The sequence below is a fragment of the Hyla sarda genome, chromosome 4 (genome assembly GCF_029499605.1).
Source record: "Hyla sarda isolate aHylSar1 chromosome 4, aHylSar1.hap1, whole genome shotgun sequence".
In the NCBI taxonomy this organism is placed as follows: domain Eukaryota; kingdom Metazoa; phylum Chordata; class Amphibia; order Anura; family Hylidae; genus Hyla; species Hyla sarda.
In genome coordinates, this window is record NC_079192.1 from 302,207,433 (window position 1) to 302,231,199 (window position 23,767).

The following is a 23,767-nucleotide window of genomic DNA, read 5'->3' on the forward strand; positions in this document are numbered from 1 at the left end:
AAAAAAAAAATAATATTTGGAATATCCATTTTCCTTACAAGCAGAGAGCTTCAAAGTTAGAAAAATGCTAAATTTTCAAATTTTTCATCAAATTTTGGGATTTTTCACCAAGAAAGTATGCAAGTTACCAAAAAATTTTACCTCTAAGTTAAAGTAGAATATGTCACGAAAAAACAATCTCGGAATCAGAATGATAACTAAAAGCATTCCAGAGTTATTAATGTTTAAAGTGACAGTGGTCAGATGTGCAAAAAATGGCCGGGTCCTGAGGTGTAAAATGGCTGGGTCCTTAAGGGGTTAAACAGGTTATCAAGCTTACTCTCACTGGGTACAGTTCTAGTCTAAATTAACAATGTGTTTTTACTGGAATGCCGGGAATATGTAAAAACAATTAGATAAAATTATACTTCTGAAAAACATTAAAACTTTGTGAAGACCATAGACAAACCTGTAACAAATGAGTGGCATAATCTTACAAAGTTTCACCAAATTGGCTCTCTACACCTTAGTTATTTGAGCGCCTTCGTTATAATGAATTAGAAAGGATGATTTTTCAGGAAAGTTTTTTTTTTCTTTCACACTTGCTAAAAGCATTACTTAGAAAAGACGGAAACCCTTGCTTTAATTCATTAAAGGAATGACTCTGTCCGGTGCTTTGTTTCTCGGTCTAACCACTTGCATAATTACATTTTCTTTTGAGGTTAACACTGAGATGTTCCATATTAGTAAAGTCTGCAGACAGCGAAGTTTTACAGTACTTAGATCACTTTGCTTCAGTTAATTGGAGATCAACATCATATAGAAAAGGTAGAAAATACCAGGCAGGAGTATAATTAGCTCTTAGATGTTCAAAGACTTTCCAGCGTATTATTCTTCACATTTGAAGATCCAAGTTTTGTAATGTTGTAAGCCCCTTGCAGTTTGCACTGTATGAAAGGCATTTGGTTGAACTGACTGGGTTTCTAAAAACAGAGATAGCAAAAATATCTGGCTTCTCTCTCAAGTCAGAATGCCTTTATAAGTATACAACATTATTTCACATTTTACGTATTAATACTTTGTAGGTGTCATTTAGCACGTCTTCTAAGACATTGTCAGAATCAGCAATATTGGACTAGAGATCCTTGGACCATGAAAGAAAAGAATTCTGGGCCCATACTTTATTACATAACATGTTAATTTTGGTATGCACATTCTATGGGTTATTTGTGAATCAATTCAAATGATATTGATCTTGATAACAACTAAAATTTAATGTGGATAAGATAAGATAAGATAATGCACCTGGAACGTAAAAACCCAAGGGCAGAATATAGAAAATGTGAAACAGTCCTAACCTCAGTATCTGAGGAGAAGGATTTAGGAGTAATTATTTCAGAAGATTTAACCCCTTAAGGACCGACCCATTTTTTACCTCTATTACCAGGCTCTTTTTTTTTTTTATTTGACATGTATCTCTTTAAATGGTAATAACTTTAGAACGCTTTTTCTGAGCAGAGCGATTCCGAGATGTCTTTTCGTGACATATTGTACTTTATATAACTGGTGCATTTTTGTTGACACATGAAGCATTTTTTGTGAAAAACTTCAAAATATTGTGAAAAACTGGAAAATTTCTGGCGACGTTTCAGAGACATTAATGGAGGGAGCATGGTGTAACGTTAATAGGGGGCATGATGGTGAAGTCAAGTCCCTGTCTCAGAGGCGGGGACTGCACAGAGATCGCGGGGGTCCCCAGCGGTGGGACCGCAGCGATCATACATCTTACCCCTATCCATTGGATAGGGGATAAGATGTATAAACCGGGAATACGCTAAGCATGCATGAATTAGGCATAAGGCTATCCTTCATATAAGATCGGGACAAGGAATATTCATAGTATTCAGAACTATTGGGCAGACTAGATTGCCAAATTCTTCTTATCTGCAGTCTATGTTATAAGCTTTAAAGCCACTTCCAACTAAACTTATCCGCTTGACCTTTGAGGAAGGGAAAGTACTTTGGACCCAGAGTTTGGTCTCACCAAGGGAATGGCTGGCATTAATACCATGCATCCATTAATGCCATGAATGGCATCCATTCCTAGCAAGGAGGATTTCTACATAAGCAAAAGCCTCCTCGTGGAATTGAGTCAGATCAATCTTTGTGTCAGTCACCACATGCAATAAAGCTTTTATATTTGTGCTCTAAAAAAAAAAAAAAAAAGATCTACCTTGAGTTTTAGGAAAAGTAGATTGTGAAGCTACTTCCTCCTTCAATGGCTTCACTATAGAACTGAGAATGTTTCTTTTTTTGACAATCATCGCATGGAAGCTATTTGAGCAGCAGTCATTTAAACTAGATTTCTGAACTTTAAATTTAAATATATATGACAAACATGGGCAAGAACTTTGTTACTCAATTAGAATGTTCTGGGATCGTCACCTACCTTTGCTTTCCAGGTGTGTGGGATGACTGGTCTACTTGCTGGTCGTACTCTGTTTCAATGTCTTTTATTTCTCCGTCATCACCTAATCCTCCCCATTCCACATTAATGCACATTTTACCTTCATCTCCTTCAACAGCTTCTACATTGCCCATCTCCTCCATGTAGCAGACATTAGTACCAGTGCCTAAGTAAAAAGCAGCAATAGAATGTGAGCTATTGATTTATTGCTTTCTAAAAAAAAAGACTCCAAGTATTCCCCAGGGAACTTACCAACAATAAAGCCAACTTCACAGCTATGATCTTTGTAGCCACAACTCATCATTGTCCCAACTGTATCATTGACAATGGCAATAACATCAACTTTATATTCCTGAAAATCAGTGGATGATTGATTTATCATCTAGAACCAGTCAGACCCTACTAGAAAAAGTTACATGAATTCCACTTACCCCCCGCTTGTGAATGGCATCTTTTAACAGTTGAACCACATCCTGTCCTTCCACACCAGAACAGCAAAATCCTTTGGTCCAAGAAATGAGAACACTCTGGAAAAGTAAGGAAAGGAAGCCTAATAAAATATATTTTTTTATATTAAGCAACAAATTCCAGTAAATGTATTATTCCTATCAACTCTCTGGCTGGCCTGCACAAAATTGGGAATCACATGCCACCCGTGTACAATTCAGGTGGCGGAGGGCAGTTACTGGGCACTTGATACATTCAGGGGCAGTTAAAAAAAATTTTTAAAAACACACCAGGGGGCACCACAACAATTATCTAATAATAACTAGATGAAGAAACAATTGTTAGAATAAATGTAATTGCATAATTGCTGTTGGATCAAATGTCATGTAATAGGATGAACCATAACAACTCTTCCCATGTGACATTTTATTGTCCTTTTCCATTTTGGGGGTCCCAGCCGTTACGCCGCCTACCATAAACTTGAATTGAGGGGGCGGATGTGATGTCACACGGGTCAGAGGCGTGACGGCACGATACTCTGGCCCCGTGGTCGCTGCGGAGAGCTCACAAAGGTGGATGCAGGATGGTAGATTGCGGGGGTCCACAGCGGCGGGACCCCTGCAATCATACATCTTTTCCCCTATCCTTTGGATAGGGGATAAGATGTATTCGGGCCAGAGCACCCCTTTAAAGGGGTATTCTGGCTTTATACATCTTATTCCCTATCCAAAGCATAGGGAATAAGATGAATGATCACTGGGGTCCCACCGCTGGGGACCCCCACGATCTCTGTGCAGCCCCAGCGTTCTGTGTTGGGCGCTGCCTCCGAGACGGTGACGTGACGTCACGGCCACACCCCCTAGTGATGTCTCACCACACCCCCTTAATTAATGTTTATGGGAGGGGGCGTGATAGCCGGCGTGCCCCCTCCCATAAACATTAACCCCTTTTTTACCTTTATGACAAGGCTCTTTTTTCTTATTTGACATGTATCTCTTTAAATGGTAATAACTTTAGAATGCTTTTTCTGAGCAGAGCGATTCTGAGAGTTTTTTCGTGACATATTGTACTTTATGAAAGTGGTAAATTTTTGTTGACACATGCAGCATTTTTTGTGAAAAACCGCAAAATATTGTGAAAAACTGGAAAATTTCTGGCGTTTTTAAAATTTTTTTTAATGGATTTACACTGTGTGGTAAAAGTGATGTTATATTTATTCTGTGGGTCAGTACGATTCTGGCGATACCCATTTATATCGCTTTCTATGTTTTGCCTTTTCTGAGCAAAATTCATTTTCTGCCATTCATTTTCCAACAGCCGTAATTTTTTTATTTTTCGTCCGACGCCATTGAGTAAGGGCTTAGGTTTTGCAGGATGAACTGTACTTTTTATTGGTATCATTTTGTTTGCTACATGCTACCTTTTTATCTTTTCTATTCTGCCTGCCATTTGTCCCAAAATTGGCAAATTTTGCGCTTTTTTGATTTTTTTTTACGGCATTTACCGTGGGGGATACTTTACATTATAGTTTTATAGTACACATCATAACGGACATGGCAATACCTATTATGTGTATGTTTTGTGTTTTTGATCTTTTTTGGTGATCATAAAAGGGCTTTTATTGGGAAGGGGGCTTTTTTTTTTTTCTTACACTTCATACTTTTATTGAAGAACTTTTTATTTTCTTTTTTACAGGTTATACTATGCTGCAATACATTTGTACTGCAGCACAGTATAACCTGATGAGCTGCACACACTACAGCCTGTGCGATCCAGCCTCTGGCTTGATCTCACAAGCTTCCGTGGCAGGCATACAGGAGGTCATGATCTGATCTCCCGCTGACATAGCAAGCAACCGTGACCCGCGATCGTATCGCGGTGCCGCCGTTGGAGAACAGGGGGAGAGCGTTCCCCCTGTCACACCATAGATGCCGTGATCAGGATTGATGACGGCATCTATGGGGTTAATGCTGCCGGGTCCAGCGCAATTGCGGCTCCGACAGCTGTAGCGAGACTCCGGCTGTGATTGACAGCCAGGTTCCGTCGCCTATCTCGTGCACTGCCCGCGGCAGTGCCGGAGATCGCTAGGATGTAGGCATACGTCCAAATGCGCGAACATGTCAGATTATTGGACGTATGCATACGTCCTATAGCGGGAAGGGGTTAATGGAGGCGGCATGACGTCATGTCCCAGTCTCGAAGCCAGCGCCTAGCACAGAATGCCAGAGGCTGCACCAAGATCGCGGGGATCCCCAGTGGTGTGACCACTGTGATCACACATCTTATCCCCTATCCTTTGGGTGGGGATAAGATGAATAAAGCCAGAGTACCTCTTTAGGTACCTCTTTTTTTTTTTTTTTAAATCAGCTGGTGCCAGAAAGTTTTACAGATTTGTAAATTACGTCTATTAAAAAAATCTTAATCCTTCCAGTACTTATTAGCTGCTGAATACTACAGAGGAAATTATTTTCTTTTTGGAACAAAGAGCTCTCTACTGACATCACAAGCACAGTGCTTTCTGCTGACATCTGTCCATTTTAAGAACTGTCCAGAGTAGGCGAAAATCCCCATACCAAACATATGCTGCTCTGGACAGTTCCCAAAATGGACAGAGATGTCAGCAGAGAGCACTGTGCTCATGATTTTAGCAGAGAGCTGTGTGTTCCAAAAAGAAAAGGACTTCCTCTGTAGTATTCAGTAGCTAATAAGTACTGGAATGATTAAGATTCCAGTACTTATTAGTTATCCATTTAAAAAAAAAAAAAAGTTTTCCACCAGAGTACCCCTTTAAAGGCCTCTCTATGTGTCATTAATATCTGGAGCTTAGCACCTGCTAATACTGGTGAACGTTTTTGTAAGCCTTAAAGCTTTCTAATAGAGCTATGATTTCTACATTTCTATGTGAGACACATACGAGGATGTAACTTCACACAGAATACAGTCATACCTTGTCTAACTGACTCTGCAGACAAGGGAAGGAAAATGTAAATCCAAGGGGGAAAATTTTGTGCTTCAGGTTTCGCTGTTCAAGGAAACGGCCAAGACATTCGGCCACATGATCAAATAGCTGTAGGGACAATAGGAAAAAAAAATGTAATTAAAAAGAGTACCTTCACATTTCATTTTTTAAATTTCAATTATTGTTGAGCACTGCCCGAGTTGATATACATATTATTACAGATATACAGATATTTTACTAGAGATCCCTAATTTTTTCCAGCTCCCCTTTAATTAGGACAAGTAGATATTTAAAAATAAAAAAAATCTTCATAGGATTATCCCGAGGTAAAGCCACAGGGTAAAGTCCCTGTGCGGACATTCAAGGGAGTGTGGGCACTGGCATAATATGCCACCCCTAGGGCAGCACAGGAAGTCTCAGATGGCTATGCATTCTGTGCAGACACTTGTCATTCTTTGTGCGGACACGGAAAATGGAATTTTCACGGAAAATGGTAATTCCACCATGTGCACAGAGCTGCAGAATCCTGCAGGATTTCTTCGGTGTCGATGGGATTCAATCCAGGCCAAAGTGGTGTATTGCAAATAACATATTTATTTTGTAAATACAGACAACGTGTTTCGCGAGGATAACCTTGCTTCGTCAGGTCAACCTGACAAAATGATTTATTTGGAATATACCGCTTTGACCTCGATTGAATCTCATTGATACCGAAGAAATCCCATGGCGCCACATCAGCATTTTTTTCCACTAGTGTTGGGCCTGCCCTGCAACATTGATACAGAGTTGATACAGATCATCCTCACCGTCTATACCTGTCATTCCACTGTAACACTGGTAACGGCACTTAGTTGGCATCTATATCTGTAATTTTTTCCTCTTTAAAAGTCTTAGAGACAGACAGGCTAAAGATGTTTAGGGATGGAGTATCCCTTTTAGTGTTTATTTTTATAAGGAAAACTACGAGCTATGGCAGCCCTTCTATACAGAACTTTTTTGTAGAACCACAAGATTTTACTCTACAAGCAAATCACAAGTTTACAAAATTACAAAATTAGTTTGCAAATGTTTGCATGTGCAATTACTAAACTCGGTCGTTGGTGTTTCAACATTACATTAACCCAAGAGTTGTGAAATTTTAAGTTATTTCAAGTGTCAGCTACTTACTCAAATTACTGCAAAAGAAAATAAAAACCCTTGATATATAAATGGCATTTCTGTCATCAAGGTTAACACTAGTAATTGAGGTTTAACATGCCAGCATATTAGTCTTATTTTCATGCTGAGACAGATTTTATATACTGCTAGCTTGAGGAAACCAATAAAATAAATAAAAAAAACAACCTCTTTGCCTAATCACTACTTAGTCAGCAACTGTTGCCGTATTTGAAAGACATACTAGGAAAAAGCAACTAAGAATTTCTCCAGGAAAAATATCAAAAGAATTTTGAACGCTTCGTCACAAGACATGCTTCAACTTTCCAATATGGATACGTTCACATCTGCAAAGAGACTCTTGATTTTTCATTCATCTGCTACATCCAAATAAAAGAAGAAATAAAACAAATATATAAATACAGAGCCCACAAACTAAAGACCCATGGGGTCCATTAAGTTTCCGGTTGGTTTTAAATAATGCTGGCATTCTGGGCAGGTAAAGCAGAAGAAAAAAAAATAAAATAAAAGCTGGACTTACCAGCTGTTTCTTCTCAGGTGACTCCGTTATTCCACTGATGCCCTTCGTTCCTGCCACTTGTGGTCCACTCGTCACACTATGGCTTAGCTAATCGCCAGCCACAGCTATGTACTGCCCCACCTGATGATAGGCTAAGCAGCAGAGTGTCAAGTCAACCACAATAAGTAGAAAAAAAGACAGAGGCCAGGAGTGGAGAAACCGGAGTCACTGGCGGGAGGCAATTCCAGTTTTTCTTTTAGGTTTTTTGTGTTTGTTTTTTAATGCATTCTGGGCAGGTAAAAAGATGCATCCAGGAGCTCTACTTTATCTTCTCCTTAGCAGGTTGCCAAAAAAGCCCTGACCATAGGGAATTCTACTTGGGAGACACTTTTTGGCATAAGTATGATCCAGAGACATGTATATGTTAAATATAACCGGAACGCTAAAATATATCCTGGCCTGACCATGGAGAAAGAGAGTTCTTTTTGTATAAAAAAAAAAAAAGATACTTTTATTGTATTGTACTCTTCTTGACATCATGGCAGACAACAAGAAATCTTCATGTAAAGGCAGTCCTTAGCATAAGTAAATAATGTAAGAGGGTTATGTAGGCATGTCCATAAATCTTGTCTCACCAGCTCGGATTTCTGTGTGCTGGAGCCATCTTGAAATATCCTTTTAAGATGGTGGTTTGTGTTCGCATCCTCTTGCTGTCATCCTCGTTGTACAGGACATCCTTGGAGACCCTCGTTAGTTCGTGTCCATCCTGGCTTTCTCTGGAACAACTTATGCTCAAATGATGGGTGTGTCCATCATGATTGAAGTGGGTCCTTTATATATGTGGGCATGTTTATCATAAGTGATCCTGTGTCTGCTATCCATAAATATACAAATATGGTTTATTAAAAGTATATATCTCATCCTAGTGGGTTGGCTGAATATATATTTAACTTGTGCGTGTATACATTATGTCATGGCTACTTTGTTATCTGATTGGATACTACTAGCTCTACAAATAGGATACTTGTGGCATGTACTTAACCTTGGATACTATGCGATATTGAAAAATGCATCACGTAATAGTTTTTATCAGAATAAACTAAAAAGAGAATCAAAGTTTCCTCACATTTGAATTTTACAAGGAGGAATCACAAGCAGGCAGCCTGTACATCAGTGCAAAAAGATTATACAGTATGGAGCTGCAGTTCTGTGTCCTGTCAGATAAGCTTCATCAGGCACTGTACGCTTTAAGATATTGTGGTCTCCCAGTACCAAAGTATGTCCTGTCAGGCAAACATTACTTTAGGTCCTATTTCTCAGGTGATGATTTAATATTATAGACATTGTCTGTTATTTTATATTGTTTTGTACTGTACCTTTAAGAAGTATACAGGATATCTGTAAGGAGGCATGTATAGCAGAGGACCCATGTGACCCTGATTGCCCAGTTTGAGGCACCCCAAGCTAGGCCATATATAGTGTAAGGGGGGGAGGGGGGAGTTATTCAGTTCAGTGAAAGTTTTTGTTTCAGTTTAGTGAGTGCAGAGCTCAGTGTGAACTGCAGTGTTGAGAAGAGACAGCAGGAGTGTGAGGTAATTTAAGGGAAGCCTGAAGTAAATCTTCAAGCAAGCGACCTCCACATTATGCAAGTGTTCCCTGACCAGGAAGAGTTGGGCAAGTCACAGCAAGTCTACAGGACTCCCAAGAGTTACTCTGCATCTCCTCTAATCTGGTGTGAGGATTGTAACATCTACTCCTGCCTCAGCAAAAGACAATTTTGTCTAACCTGGCAGCAGTGTATTTATTATCCTATGCTTAACGCAGGAGAAGCGGTCCTATTTTTGGACTGTGTAGGTTAACTGTGTCCTAGCATCACAAAGTGATATGTCTCACTACCCCGAGTCACATACCATACCACAGTCTGTCTAACTCCCTATGGCTGCCACAATATTCTCAACTTTGTGCACTGCTTCCAAGAGAAAAACACTGCTGAAATATATCATTATCTGTGTATATCCAGTTCTTTTTACCAGTTTGACAGGCCGTTTGTCAAGTGTACAGTACTTCCAATACATTTATCAAAGAGGAGCACGTTCTCCATAAATAGCAAATAGCTAATTGTGGTCCGGGCTGGTGTGAGAGAGCACAAAAATTTGCAACAATTTTTAAAAAGTCACAGTTGACACATTCAAGTTGTATTCTTGAATGAGTCTAAACGGACTGCACAAAAATTTCTGAACCATTGCAAAATTTTTCTCCTTTTAACCATAAAAAAACTGTATATAACCAATGACAAAAACAAACTTGCTATAATGAAACTGGAGGAGTACCAAGGAGTCCCATGTGCCTCTATAGGAATCCTAATCAGTTCTGTTTAGATGACGGCATCATATCTGGTACACATCAGCTACCGGGACCAACCATCATATACATCGATATCACATCACTCAGGCCCCTTACCGTCTCCTGATGACTGGGGCATGAAACGCGTTGAGACAACATGATTCACCTTAAATATAGCCGCAGGATCCAGTTAAGTTTGCTCTGTTAACATTCATTCTACCTTATACTGCCACAATTTCTATGCTATGGTCTTTTAGATCCATTGATATCTTTTCTGATGATGTATTGTCATAGTACTATCAAGGTATAATAAGACTACTAACATATTGCCATGATACTATATCCGCAGGCAATTATATTTACTATTTATACTCTGTCATATTATACCTATTACACCCTTGATATGTAACATAGCTTACCATCAATACTCTGTGGATTGCTTTATTATCATTTTTTGATCTCTAGGCTATCATGTTCATTTTTTGCTATACTATATCATATATCAACATTGGGTAATTACATAGACCCAGCATTCATTTTTTACTATCAGTTAGATGTAAGCATATGTGTAGCAGTTATTGGCAATAGGCCACTCTTATCCTACTCCTACCCGCACCTATTTAGACAGTTATCAACAGTGAGATAGTTTGATCCCTGTCTGTGTATCATTATAGGGCTACACCAGGAACGTAGGGGTAGGTTCCAGTGCTGGCCCGTCCTTTTTAGGACAGACACACCCGTCTAGGCATAGGGGTAGCATAGGGTTCTAGCCCTATGGTCATATAGGTAGTGGCCAGCACACCATTTGGCCTTACATCACCCTAGGCCCTCCCTATCCCCCCTCACTTACTTTCATCCCTCCTATCCTTTAGAGACATTAACTGGATCTTTTCATTAGTAAGTATCCTATATTGGGGAGCAAATGTGTGGCATATTTGTGAATCATTGATATGTTATACAGGATCACCAACCATAGATCCTGCGACTGAGCAGCCATGTAGTTTTAGTCTAATTTTTTTTATTTACACATTTTAAGAAAACATCCAATAAAAATTATATTTCAGTGTTAGTTTTCGCTGATGGGAACTATACTTCCAACCCTAATGTGGGGGGGGGACGGGACCATACTGCCAACACCAATGTGGGGGGACTATACTGCACCCAATGTAGGGGAACTATACTGCACCCAATGTGGGGGAACTATACTGCACCCAATGTGGGGGAACTATACTGCCCCCAATGTGGGGGAACTATACTGCCCCCAATGTGGGGGAACTATACTACACCCAATGTGGGGGAACTATACTACACCCAATGTGGGGGAACTATACTTCCAACCCTAATGTGCCGTTAACTATACTGCCAACCCAATATGGGGGAACTATACTGCCAACCTAATATGCGGGAACTATACTGCACCTAAAGTGGAGAACTATACTGCACCTAATGTGGGGGAACTATACTGCCAACCCTAATGTGGGGGAACTATACTGCCAACCCTAATGTGGGGGAACTATACTGCCAACCCTAATGTGAATTCTGCTTTAATTGCTGTGCTGGCACTTTGAGGGGAAAAAAGTTGGCGTGCATTACGGTTCTAAAAGGTTAAAAAAGGGCTCAAAAAGGTTCCCCATCACTGCTATAGGGGGTGCAGGGGTAGCAGTCACATCGGGGCCCTGGTGCCCCACCCCCTCAATGCAAGTCTATGGGAGGGGGTGTGATGGCCATCACGCCCCCTGCTATAGACTTGCATTGAGGGGGCGGGGAGTGACATCACAAGGAGGCAGAGTTGTGACATCATGAAACTCCGGCCCCATAGTCGTGACCCTTTTGAAACAGAGCGAACATCGTTCTGTGCAGCTGCCACAGCGGCAGGACACCCACAATCATACATCTTATTCCCTATCCTTTGGATAGGGGATAAGGTGTCTTAGGGCTGGAGTACCCCTTTAAAATCGTAAATATTTCCAGCTTAATATACCTTTATAGTTCTTTGCCCTGTTTATGAGTCATAACATTAAAAAACATAAGGAGACAGCACATTTTGGGAATTCCTTTCAGATTTTAATGAAAGAAGGGTCATGAATGAAGGAAATAAACCTGTGTGCTGCCTACTGCATGTGCTTGAGGCAATGAACCATTGTCCATAGAAGCAGATACATCTTCCAGAATTCTGCCTAAACATACCTTCTGCCCTGTCCCTGTCATTATTTCCTCTGGAATGTCATATACTTCATTATCCATCTGTGCTCCACGAGAGCCGTCCAATATCACACAAACAATTCGGAATTTGGCCCCTCCAAGGTCAAGCACTAAGAATTCACCGCTTTCTGTAGAGGAAACAAAGGGAGAAAAAGAATGGTATGTTTAACATTTCATACTTACAATTCTGCCATCGGAAAATTAATGAAAAACAGAACAAACAGATGGTGTGTACCAATTTGCCAGTCATTTTAACTCTTCACAAAAAATACTCTGGTGCAACTAAGAGATGGCTAACTGATTGTTTGCCTTCACCCTCAGATAACACCTGATAAAATGCACATCCAGGTATACACTCCCATCTGATCAGACATCAAGCATGGAACTATTGCTCATTGAGAAGCAGCCTCAGTAACTGTCACACCCAATGTCTTGCCACAGTCAAGTCAAATTGCACGAGAGCATATTTCTGGACAACCATTTTAACCCTTCCCAACATAGAATAGAGATTATGCTGATCCAGGTTATTTAAAAGTTTTCTGGGAAGGGAGGGTTTTTTGATGTGTTGCTGGGCTGAATGTAAACATTGCTGTGGTGAGAGTGTGATGAGGGCAGATGCTAATACCCTAGGGGCAGATGGCATTAACCCCTTGTATTTGTGACGCCAGGGCAGGGTTAACCTCTGCACCACCCGAGGTAGGGCAGCTGGATCCTGGGCTAGGCACGGGGCAAATAATGACTTTGTAGCTGTGATAGCCTGGGGGAGTTGGGTGTAGGGAGTGTAGCTGTGCGGTTACTAAAGTGTGCTTGTTAACCCTTGCTATTCGTGACGCCAGGGTGAGGGCTTCCCTGTAATGCTTGTCCTACCACCACCCTTGCGAAGCGATAGGGAGGTATTGAATAATTGAATGTCCACAACTGGATAGTTTTGCAGAAACTTGTCGGAACTTTACTGAAGATTTAATGCAAACTTTACAACCGGAACAGTCTCTTACATGCAAAGTCTCGTAGGGATTGACAATGGTTGGGACCTTAAGCAATTTAGAGTCCTTAGACTGATATGCGCGGTTCTAAGCCAACATGTCTTTGCTTAAAGGGGTATTCCGCCCCTAGACATCTTATCCCCTATCCAAAGGATAGGGGATAAGATGTCAGATCGCCGTGGTCCCGCTGCTGGGGATCCCCGGGATCCCCGCTGCAGCACCCTGGTATCATTACAGCACAGAGCGAGTTCGCTCTGCACGTAATGACGGGCAATACAGGGGCCGGAGCATCGTTACGTCACGGCTCCGCCCCTCGTGACATCACGGCCCGCCCCTTTCAAAACAAGTCTATGAGAGGGGGCGTGGTGGTTGTCACGCCCTCTCCCATAGACTTGCATTAAGGGGACGGGCCATGATGTCACGAGGGGCGGAGCCATGACGTCACGCTGCTGCGTCCCCTGTATCGCACGTCATTACGCACAGAGCGAACTCGCTCTGTGCTGTAATGATAGTGGGGTGCCGCAGCGGGGATGCCGGGGCTCCCCAGCAGCAGGACCGCGGCGATCTGGCATCTTATCCCCTATCCTTTGGATAGGGGATAAGATGTCTAGTGGCGGCGTACCCCTTTAAGGCTTATACTAATGAACCCTTTTATCTTGCTGGGTAGCATTAGGGTTTCACGTGTTAGGCCTGCTATAAATGAACCAACCAGGGTGGGGCTTGTAACTTTTCTCCTCCCTCCCATTGTATGTGTGCTTAGCCCACATTGGAGGAGCAATCTGCAAGTCGGACCTAAGGCTGCCGTAATTTGGTTCCTGGTTTTATTTATCTGGCCAGGTAGGTTATTTGATAGGTCCCGCACCATTTGAGAAACCTTGGCGTGGTGTGCGGGCTCAAGTGTGTCCTTCATATAAGGATATACTGGATAATGTTTCAATTTTACATCAGTTTTGAGGGTTAGCTAATGTCATTGTTTACATTAACCACAGCACTAAAACCACATTGTGATCCATAGGTGCAGGTCCTCCACTCCAACTCACAACTGCACTTGGAGTTGAGTACCTTGTATCACCTTAGACCACGTCAATGTAAATGATATGCACTGTTCCACTGGATTTAGGGGTTCTAGTTGCGGTCCAGTAGTCATGCTAGCTTTAGCGGGGATTAGTTTAGAACTCACAATTTCGTTTTGTACTGAGGCTGGCAGGCTTCTGGCCTAGCTTGTCTTTGAAAGTTGCGCAGATCCGTCCTGCTAGTCCGGCATCCACGAGAGCAGCAACCCAAGAGAGCGATAATTGGCTACAGCTCCCTTATATGGGCAGGGGCAGGACTAGAGCTGATTGGTCCATACTTCTGTCAATCACCTTTACACAGTGTTATAGGTAACATGTGACCCAAGGATCTCCAAAGGTCCTCCAACATACCATAGATGATTTAACCCAGTCACATGACCAAAGGTCCTGCAACGCTAACAAGGTAAGCATACTATACATTATATTAGAGATATACATTATTATTAAATATGTACAGATAAACATCACAGAATTAGAATATAAGGAGAGGCGACTAGGGGCTGTCCCAACTGGGGGCCCCTACCTGAACATAGGAACTCTGACTTTGGGGACTTATACACAAGGTACGGTATGCAATACGGTACCGGGACACCACATAGCCAAGTTACAGAACAGCAGCAGCTGAGGCAGACAGATGGAAAAATCTTTACAGCTCAGTTAGGCCCAAGGAGGTGACCAGTGACTTGAGACTTGCGGGATCACTGGGACTTGTAGTGGACTTGGAAAGAATGCTGCAGCCCCACGCTTAATTTATTCAGATTTGACTGACTTTACTAGGACTGACACCTTCCCTGGTTACAAGACTTCGTAATAACATTTAAAGGCATATAACATTATAAAGGCATTCTCATGCATAACATGAGGCACTTGTTAACCATTTAGGATATACAGATTAACGGGGGGACTCAGGGGACACTGCAATAGAGTCTGCCACACAGGACAGCAAGGTTACAGGGGTGCAACTCCTGTACTGGGCCACCACATTGCCTAAGAGTCCAGGACTGTGGTTCTCTTCCTGTGACATGCAGATATGAAATGCCTTCTTAGCTTAGTGACTGGTTGAGTGGGCACATCCTGTCACAGGAACTACAAAATAGTGGACTACAGTGGGGACCAGAAGAGGAGGAGTGGGCCCAGTAAATTACCACTGTGCCATGATACAATTGTGAGATACTGAGCAGTTAAATTGCCAGTTGTGGGCATAGTGAGGGCACTTAAAGGGGTACTCCACTAGAAACCTCTTATTCCCTATCCAAAGGATAGGGGATAAGATGTTAGATCGCAGGGGATCCTGCCGCTGGGGACCCACAAGATCTCCGGCATGGCACCCCTGTCATTCGGAGCATGGAGGGAACTCCGCTTCGTGCCTGATGACTGGCAATGCAAGCCACCACGCCCCCTCCATCCACGTATATCTGAAGAGGCATGATGGCTATGTACTATCCGTCACGCCCCTCCCATAGACATGAATGGAGGGGGTGAGGCACGAGGTCACGAACGCGGAAGCTGAAAACTTTCATGTTCGGGACGCCACCACTTCCAGCCTGGTGGGACCCCCCACGATCCACCATCTCCTCCCCTATCCTTTGGATAGGGAATAAGTGGTTTCCAAAAGAGTAACTCTTTAAGCTTTCCATCTTAGAACTCCGACTACACACATCAAAATGGATTACTCTGCAATACAGTTGTCAGGATTCGGCAAGCTGGAGGTGGATCCTGTGTGTCAGAGAGGGATTGGCGTGGACCGTGCCGGCGGACCGGTTCTAAGTTGCTACTGGTATTCACCAGAGCCCGCCGCAAAGCAGGATGGTCTTGCAGCGAAGGTAGAAACCAGGTCGTATCCACCGGCAACGGCTCAACCTCTTTGACTTCTGAGATAAGCGCGGTACAAGGGATTAGGCAAGAGCAAGGTCGGACGTAGCAGAAGGTCAGGGCAGGCAGCAAGGATCGTAGTCAGGGGCAACGGCAAGAGGTCTGGAACACTGGCTTGGGACATACAAAGAACGCTTTCACTGGCACAATGGCAACAAGATCCGGCAAGGAAGGGAAGGGGAAGTGAGGTTATATAGGGAAGTGCACAGGTGAACACACTAATTAGAACCAGGCGCCAATCAGTGGCGCACTGGCCCTTTAAATCGCAAAGAGCCAGCGCGCGCGCCCTAGGGAGCGGGGCCGCGCGCGCCGCGACAGAACAGACGGGGAACGAGTCTGGTAAGCGGGCCGGGATGCGAATCGCGAGCGGGCGCGTCCCGCATCGCGGATCGCATCCCGGCTAGAGACAGCGGGTCTGACCGGGGCGCTGCAAACAGGAAAACGCTGCGAGCGCTCCGGGGAGGAGCGGGGTCCCGGAGCGCTCGGCGTAACAACAGTAGTATTGAAGTATATTGTGGAAGTGGCAACTCCTCTAGTGCGACTTAGTGCGACTAAGGACTAATCACACTTCTTAAATCATGCTCAGAATTTCTGCTTGTGGCTGCCTCCTATTTTCAATGGGATTCCACTACACTCTGCACACATCGGAATCTCCATGGTGGAATTTCCCTCATAAATGTGGATTGAACCCAGAAAAACCCATTAGTCAATGGTACTTTAACCTGCAGCAGTTAATTTAGGTCCCTTATTGATCCACTTCTGACTTTGGCTCAAAAACTGCAATGGCAGTATTCCAAAAACTGCCAGAAAAAAAAAACAAGTGGAAACATAGCCTTAGTGAACAATCAAGTTACACTTACCAGGTTTCCAAAATCTGGCTTGGTTATTAAGGCCCATTGTAGCTTGGGTTCGTTAAAGAGTTAAACACTTTATTTAAAAATAAATAAACTAAAAAAAACACCCCAACATTTTTGCATTGAAAGTTTAAAAGGTCTCTTGCAATAGTTTTTTTTTTTTTTTACTTGGACAGTCACATATAAATTTACTGAATGCTCTTTGCTCATATTTCCATTCTAAAGAAGTTCAGTTTTGCCAACAACCACTGCAGATGAAGAAATGAGGAATTAAAAGCGGACAATGTCTTGACACATTCCCTTGACCACCCTGGGAGTTCCACAGAAAAGACAAATATGTTGTAGGAAAAGATTGTACAAAACATAGAGCTCCTTATGTTCATACTGAGGAAATTAAGCAGTAACATTTCCTTACAGAGTTCCACTGTGGATTCTTAATGCAATTCCGGAGTGTGAACATACCCTTATACATATGAATACCATCCTTTCATGAACGCACTTACCATTAAGCCTCTGCACCATAACAAGCAAGCACTGGTCTGCACACTAGCTCCTCACTACTTCTATTTAATTACTTGTTCTCATTTAACTCCATACTTGCCAGGCTATAACAACTCCACCTAAGGCAGTGTTGAGACAACAGATTTTTCTTTAAAAACATTTTTGGGACCCACAGCAGAAGTCCAATGTCCATTACATGCTCCGGGGGATATTTATCAAAGGATTTAGACTGTTTTTTTCCTGTCTAAATTTGTCGCACAGAAAGTTGCAATCTAAATATGTGCGACTTTTGCTCTAGAGGATTTTTAGAACATGATGCATTCTAGTCTATTTTAGACGGAAAGATGCATTGGTGCTGAATTTATCAAAAGTGACTTTTCAGCGACAAGTCGCATCGGCTGAAAGTACGCCGAAATGTCAGACCATGTTGGAACAGGTTTAAATACAGTCTAAAGCATAGATCATGAAGTCCATGCGCAGAATTTATCAAGAGCCGTGCGCCTTTTGATAAATTAGGCGCAAAAAAGACCAGCCTACCGCTCTGTCGTTTGGTCTATATTGATGCGGGACATAGACAGCTTTGACAAATATCTCCCTCCATATTTGATTTCTATGGGAAATCCATGTCATGGCCCTGATTTCTTAAGAATGTTTTTTTTTTTATTGGAATGTTGTTTAAGGCTTCTATGAGTTCACTCAACCATCTTTTCCTGGTGAGAATTCCCAGCCACATATTCACATGATTTTGGGTTAATTTATTAGTAGATAGGTAGAGTTGGTCAAATATCTTGAAGCCACACCCCTTTATTGAGTTTACTAGGGACTTTGGTGTGGACAATGGGTTGTTGGATGCAAAGTCTGGAGCAGACCAGATTGTGGCCCAAAACCCAGTAAAAAATCTGTCAGGAAAAACAATAATAAATCAGGGCCAATGTTGAAATAAATCAATAGAGTGTGAATATAGCTTTGAGAATAAATCGCCACATCCCTGAATACCTCTGCCAGAAATCTATAGCAAATTTGTGGATTTTAACCCCTTAAGGACTGAGCCCTTTTTCACCTTAAGGACTCAGCCATTTTTTGCAATTCTGACCACTGTCACTTTTAGTTATCAATCTGATTCCGAGATTGTTTTTTCGTGACATATTCTACTTTAACATAGTGGTAAAATTTTGTGGTAACTTGCATCCTTTCTTGGTGAAAAATCCCCAAATTTGTGGAAAAATTCGAAAATGTTGCATTTTTCTAACTTTGAAGCTCCCTGCTTGTAAGGAAAATGGATATTCCAAATATATTTTTTTTAATTCACATATACAATATGTCTACTTTATGTTTGCATCATAAAATTGACGTGTTTTTACTTTTGGAAGACACCAGAGGGCTTCAAAGTTCAGCAGCAATTTTCCAATTTTTCACAAAATTTTGAAACTCGCTTTTTTTCAGGGACCAGTTCAGGTTTGAAGTGGATTTGAAGGGTCTTCATATTAGAAATACCCCATAAAAGACCCCATTATAAAAACTGCACCCCCCAAAGTATTCAAAATGACATTCAGTCAGCGTTTTAACTCTTTAGGTGTTTCACAGGAATAGCAGCAAAGTGAAGGAGAAAATTCACAATCTTCATTTTTTACACTCGCATGTTTTTGTAGACTCAATTTTTGCATTTTTGCAAGGGGTAAAAAGGAGAAAATTTTTACTTGTATTTGAAACCCATTTTTTCTCGAGTAAGGACATACCTCATATGTCTATGTTAATTGTTCGGCGGGCGCAGTAGAGGGCTCAGAAGGGAAGGAGCGACAAATGGTTTTTGGGGGGCATGTCACATTTAGGAAGCCCCTATGGTGCCAGGACAGCAAAAAAAACCACATGGCATACCATTTTGGAAACTAGACCCCTTGGGGAACGTAACAAGGGGTAAAGTGAACCTTAATACCCCACAGGGGTTTCACAACTTTTGCATAGGTAAAAAAAAAAAAATTTACCTAAAATGCTTGGTTTCCCAAAAAATTTACATTTTTACAAAGGGTTAAAGCAGAAAATACCCCCCAAAATTTGAAGCACAATTTCTCCCAATTCAGAAAACACCCCATATGGGGGTTAAAAGTGCTCTGCTGGCGCACTACAGGTCTCAGAAGAGAAGGAGTCACATTTGGCTTTTTTGAAGGAAATTTTGCTCTGGGGGCATGCCGCATTTAGGAAGCCCCTATGGTGCCAGGATAGCAAATAAAAAAAAACACATGGCATACCATTTTGGAAACTAGACCCCTTGGGGAACGTAACAAGGGGTAAAGTGAACCTTAATACCCCACAGGGGTTTCACAACTTTTGCATATGTAAAAAAAAAAAAAAAATAATTCCCTAAAATGCTTGGTTTCCCAAAAAATTTACATTTTTACAAAGGATTAAAGCAGAAAATACCCCCCAAAGTTTGAAGCTCAATTTCTCCCGATTCAGAAAACACCCGATATGGGGCTGAAAAGTGCTCTGCTGGCGCACTACAGGTCTCAGAAGAGAAGGAGTCACATTTGGCTTTTTGAAAGCAAATTTTGCTCTGGGGGCATGTCGCATTTAGGAAGCCCCTATGGTGCCAGAACAGCAAAAAAACAAAAAAAAACAAATGGCATACCATTTTGGAAACTAGACCCCTTGGGGAACGTAACAAGGGGTTAAGTGAACCTTAATACCCCACAGGTGTTTCACGACTTTTGCATATGTAAAAAAAAAATATTTTTTTTTACCTAAAATGCCTCTTTTCCCAAAAATTAAAAATTTTTAAATAGGGTAAAAGCAGAAAATACCCCCAAAATTTGTAACACAATTTCTCCCGAGTACGGCGATACCCCATATGTGGCCCTAAACTGTTGCCTTGAAACACGACAGGGCTCCAAAGTGAGAGCGCCATGTGCATTTGAGGCCTAAATTAGGGACTTGCATAGGGGTGGACATAGGGGTATTCTACGCCAGTGATTCCCAAACAGGGTGCCTCCAGCTGTTGTAAAACTCCCAGCATGCCTAGACAGTCAGTGGTTATCTGGCAATACTGGGAGTAGTTGTCTTGCAACAGCTGGAGGCTCCGTTTTGGAAACAGTGGCGTACCAGACGTTTTTCATTTTTATTGGGGAGGGGGGCTGTGTAGGGGTATGTGTATATGTAGTGTTTTTTACTTTTTATTTTATTGTGTGTTAGTGTAGTGTAGTGTTTTTAGGGTACAGTCGCACGGGCGGGGGTTCACAGTAGTTTCTCGCTGGCAGTTTGAGCTGCGGCAGAAAATTTGCCGCAGCTCAAACTTGCCGCCGGATACTTACTGTAATCCTCCGCCCATGTGAGTGTACCCTGTACCTTCACATTGGGGGGGGGGGAGGGAACATCCAGCTGTTGCAAAACTACAACTCCCAGCATGTACGGTCTATCAGCGCATGCTGGGAGTTGTAGTTTTGCAACCGCTGGAGGCTCCGTTTTGGAAACAGTGGCGTACCAGACGTTTTTCATTTTTATTGGGGAGGGGGGTTGTATAGGGGTATGCTTATACGTAGTGTTTTTTACTTTTTATTGTGTGTTAGTGTAGTGTTTTTAGGGTACAGTCGCATGGGCGGGGGGTTCACAGTAGTTTCTCGCTGGCAGTTTGAGCTGCGGCAGAAAATTTGCCGCAGCTCAAACTTGCAGCCGGATACTTACTGTAATCCTCCGCCCATGTGAGTGTACCCTGTACGTTCACATTGGGGGGGGGGGAGAAACATCCAGCTGTTGCAAAACTACAACTCCCAGCATGTACGGTCTATCAGTGCATGCTGGGAGTTGTAGTTTTGCAACAGCTGGAGGCACACTGGTTGTGAAACACCGAGTTTGGTAACAAACTCAGTGTTTTGCAACCAGTGTGCCTTCAGCTGTTGCAAAAGCTACAACCCCCAGCATGTACGAACAGCGGAAGGGCATGCTGGGTCTTGTAGTTATGCAACAGCTGGAGGCATACTACTTTGGCTGGGGATGCTGGGGACTGTAGTTATGCAACAGCTGGAGACACACTGGTTTGCTACATAACTCAGTGTGCCTTCAGCTGTTGCAAAACTACAACTCCCAGCAGTCACCGACAGCCAACGGGCTTGCTCGGAGTTGTAGTTATGCAACCAGCAGATGCACTACTACAACTCCCAGCATGCACTTTAGCTGTTTGTGCAAGCTGGGAGTTGTAGTTACAAAACAGCTGAAGCTACACTTTTCCATAGAAAAAATGTGCCTCCAGCTGTTGCAAAACTACAAGTCCCAGCATGCCCATAAGGACATGCTGGGAGTTGTGGTGGTCTGCCTCCTGCTGTTGCATAACTACAGCTCCCAGCATGCCCTTTTTGCATGCTGGGAGCTGTTGCTAAGCAACAGCAGGAGGCTGTCACTCACCTCCAACGATCCAGCCGCATCACATCAGTCCATTGTCGTCACCGCCGCGCCCGTCGCTCCTGGGACCCCGATCCCAACATTGACGCCGGGGATCGGGGTCCACAGTACCTGGGGTGCACGTCCCGCACCCGCTCACGTCCTCCGGAAGAGGGGCGGAGCGGGTTGCGGGAGTGACACCCGCAGCAGGCGCCCTGATTGGTCGGCCGGGAAACCGGCCGACGAATCAGGGCGATCGTGAGGTGGCACCAGTGCCACCTCACCCCTGCAGGCTCTGGCTGTTCGGGGCCATCGGAGACGGCCCCGAACAGCCTGTAATTCCGGGTCACCGGGTCACTGGAGACCCGATTGACCCGGAATCTGCCGCAGATCGCTGGACTGAATTGTCCAGCGATCTGCGGCCATTGCCGACATGGGGGGGCATAATGACCCCCCTGGGTGATATGCCCCGATGCCTGCTGAACGATTTCAGCAGGCATCGGGCACCGGCTCCCCTCCAGCTAGAGGCTGGGGGCCGGGATTTGACAGGACGTACTCAAACGTCCTGAGTCCTTAAGGACTCGGAAAAGGGGCCGTTTGAGTACGTCCTGCGTCCTTAAGGGGTTAATGTACAAACACACTACGTTTCTGTCCGCCAAAATAGGGATGCCGACGTATACTGTTAATGGGAGCAGTGGACACCATTCACTTCCATGGCCAAAAGCAATCACCTAGTGACTCCTTTTGGGACATATACGCTACCTTTAAAGGGGTACTCCACCCCTAGACATCTTATCCCCTATCCAAAGGAAAAGGGATAAGATGTCTGATTGCAGGGATCCCGTCGCTGGGGCCCCCCACAATCTCTCCTGCAGCACTTCCGTTTCTCAGCTGAACAGAGTGAGGATCACTCTGACTGATGACGAGGGATGCAGGGGATGGAGTATCGTGATGTCATGGCTCCGCCTCTCGTGACGTAATGCCCCACCCCCTCAATGAAAGTCTATGGGAGGGGGCGTGACGGGGGCAGGGCATGACATCACAAGGGGCGGAACTGTGACATCACGATACTCCATCCTCTGCATCGCTCTTCATCAGTCAAAGAGCTATCCTCACTCTGTTCAGCTGAGAAACGGAGGTGCTGCAGGAGAGATCATGGGGGTCCCCAGCGGCAGGACTCCCGGGATCAGACATCTTATCCCCTATCTTTTGGATAGGGGATAAGATGTCTAGGGGCGGAGTACCCCTTCAAAGGGCAACAGCCCTGTCATGAGTCTGTTTGAAATAGTACACACGTCCCGAATGGAGTCACTAGTCACGAATGGAGTCACTAGGGGCATTAGAAGTGAATGGGGTCCGCTGCTCCCTTTAACAGTATACATCTACATTCCGTCTTAAGCAGCTTGCCATCAGATACAGTTAACAGGAGCAGAAAGTAGTGTGTTCGAACCCTAACACAGATTTCACCCTATTACATTTAAAGGGGTGAAAATCCATGACAAAGCTATTGATGACATTCCGCAATGTGCTAAATTTTTTGGCAATTAGGATCAAATTTGTAAAATGCTATCCGCAGGTATTGTGCTATAAACCATGACAGATTTTATGCTAGGTCGACATTGCATTAGTGATTACACCAGACGTAACAATAGGCATCCAACTGAAAACAGGATGCCGGCATATACTGTAACGCAGAGCAGTGAATGTAATTAATTTCAATGGCCACATGGAGTTAAAGAGGGGGATATTGACCCTGAAGGCCAGGCCATTTTTATTTTTGCATTTTCATTTTTTCTTCCTTAAATATAGCTTGCTCCCCCTGTTTTTTCATGGGTTTGCAATTTTGGCACATAGCTCGGCAAAAGTGGCACAGAATTGTAACTATTTGGCGCCAAAAATCCAAAAAGTGTTGTGAAACTTTTTTAACCATATATTCAAAAAAAAGGGGGTCCTTTGAGAATACCAAGTAAATTAATAATTAACATAAAAGAAAAAACATGCAGAAGAATACATCAATCTTTGAATATGCCTGCCATTGCTTGGT

The 23,767-nt window shown here is 43.1% G+C and overlaps 1 protein-coding gene across 2 annotated transcripts in view; it reads right to left on the bottom strand.

Moving 5' to 3' along the window:
* LOC130367028 (hexokinase-2-like) overlaps positions 1-23,767 on the bottom strand; it is a 95,059-nt gene that overhangs the window by 26,258 nt on the left and 45,034 nt on the right. For both annotated transcript variants that reach the window (XM_056569411.1, XM_056569410.1), the window contains exons 4-8: positions 12,058-12,200; positions 5,841-5,960; positions 2,878-2,973; positions 2,699-2,798; positions 2,429-2,612 (exon numbers count right to left, since the gene is read on the bottom strand). In XM_056569411.1, the coding sequence (XP_056425386.1) occupies positions 2,429-2,612; positions 2,699-2,798; positions 2,878-2,973; positions 5,841-5,960; positions 12,058-12,200 (643 nt within the window). The remainder of the gene's footprint in view (positions 1-2,428; positions 2,613-2,698; positions 2,799-2,877; positions 2,974-5,840; positions 5,961-12,057; positions 12,201-23,767) is intronic.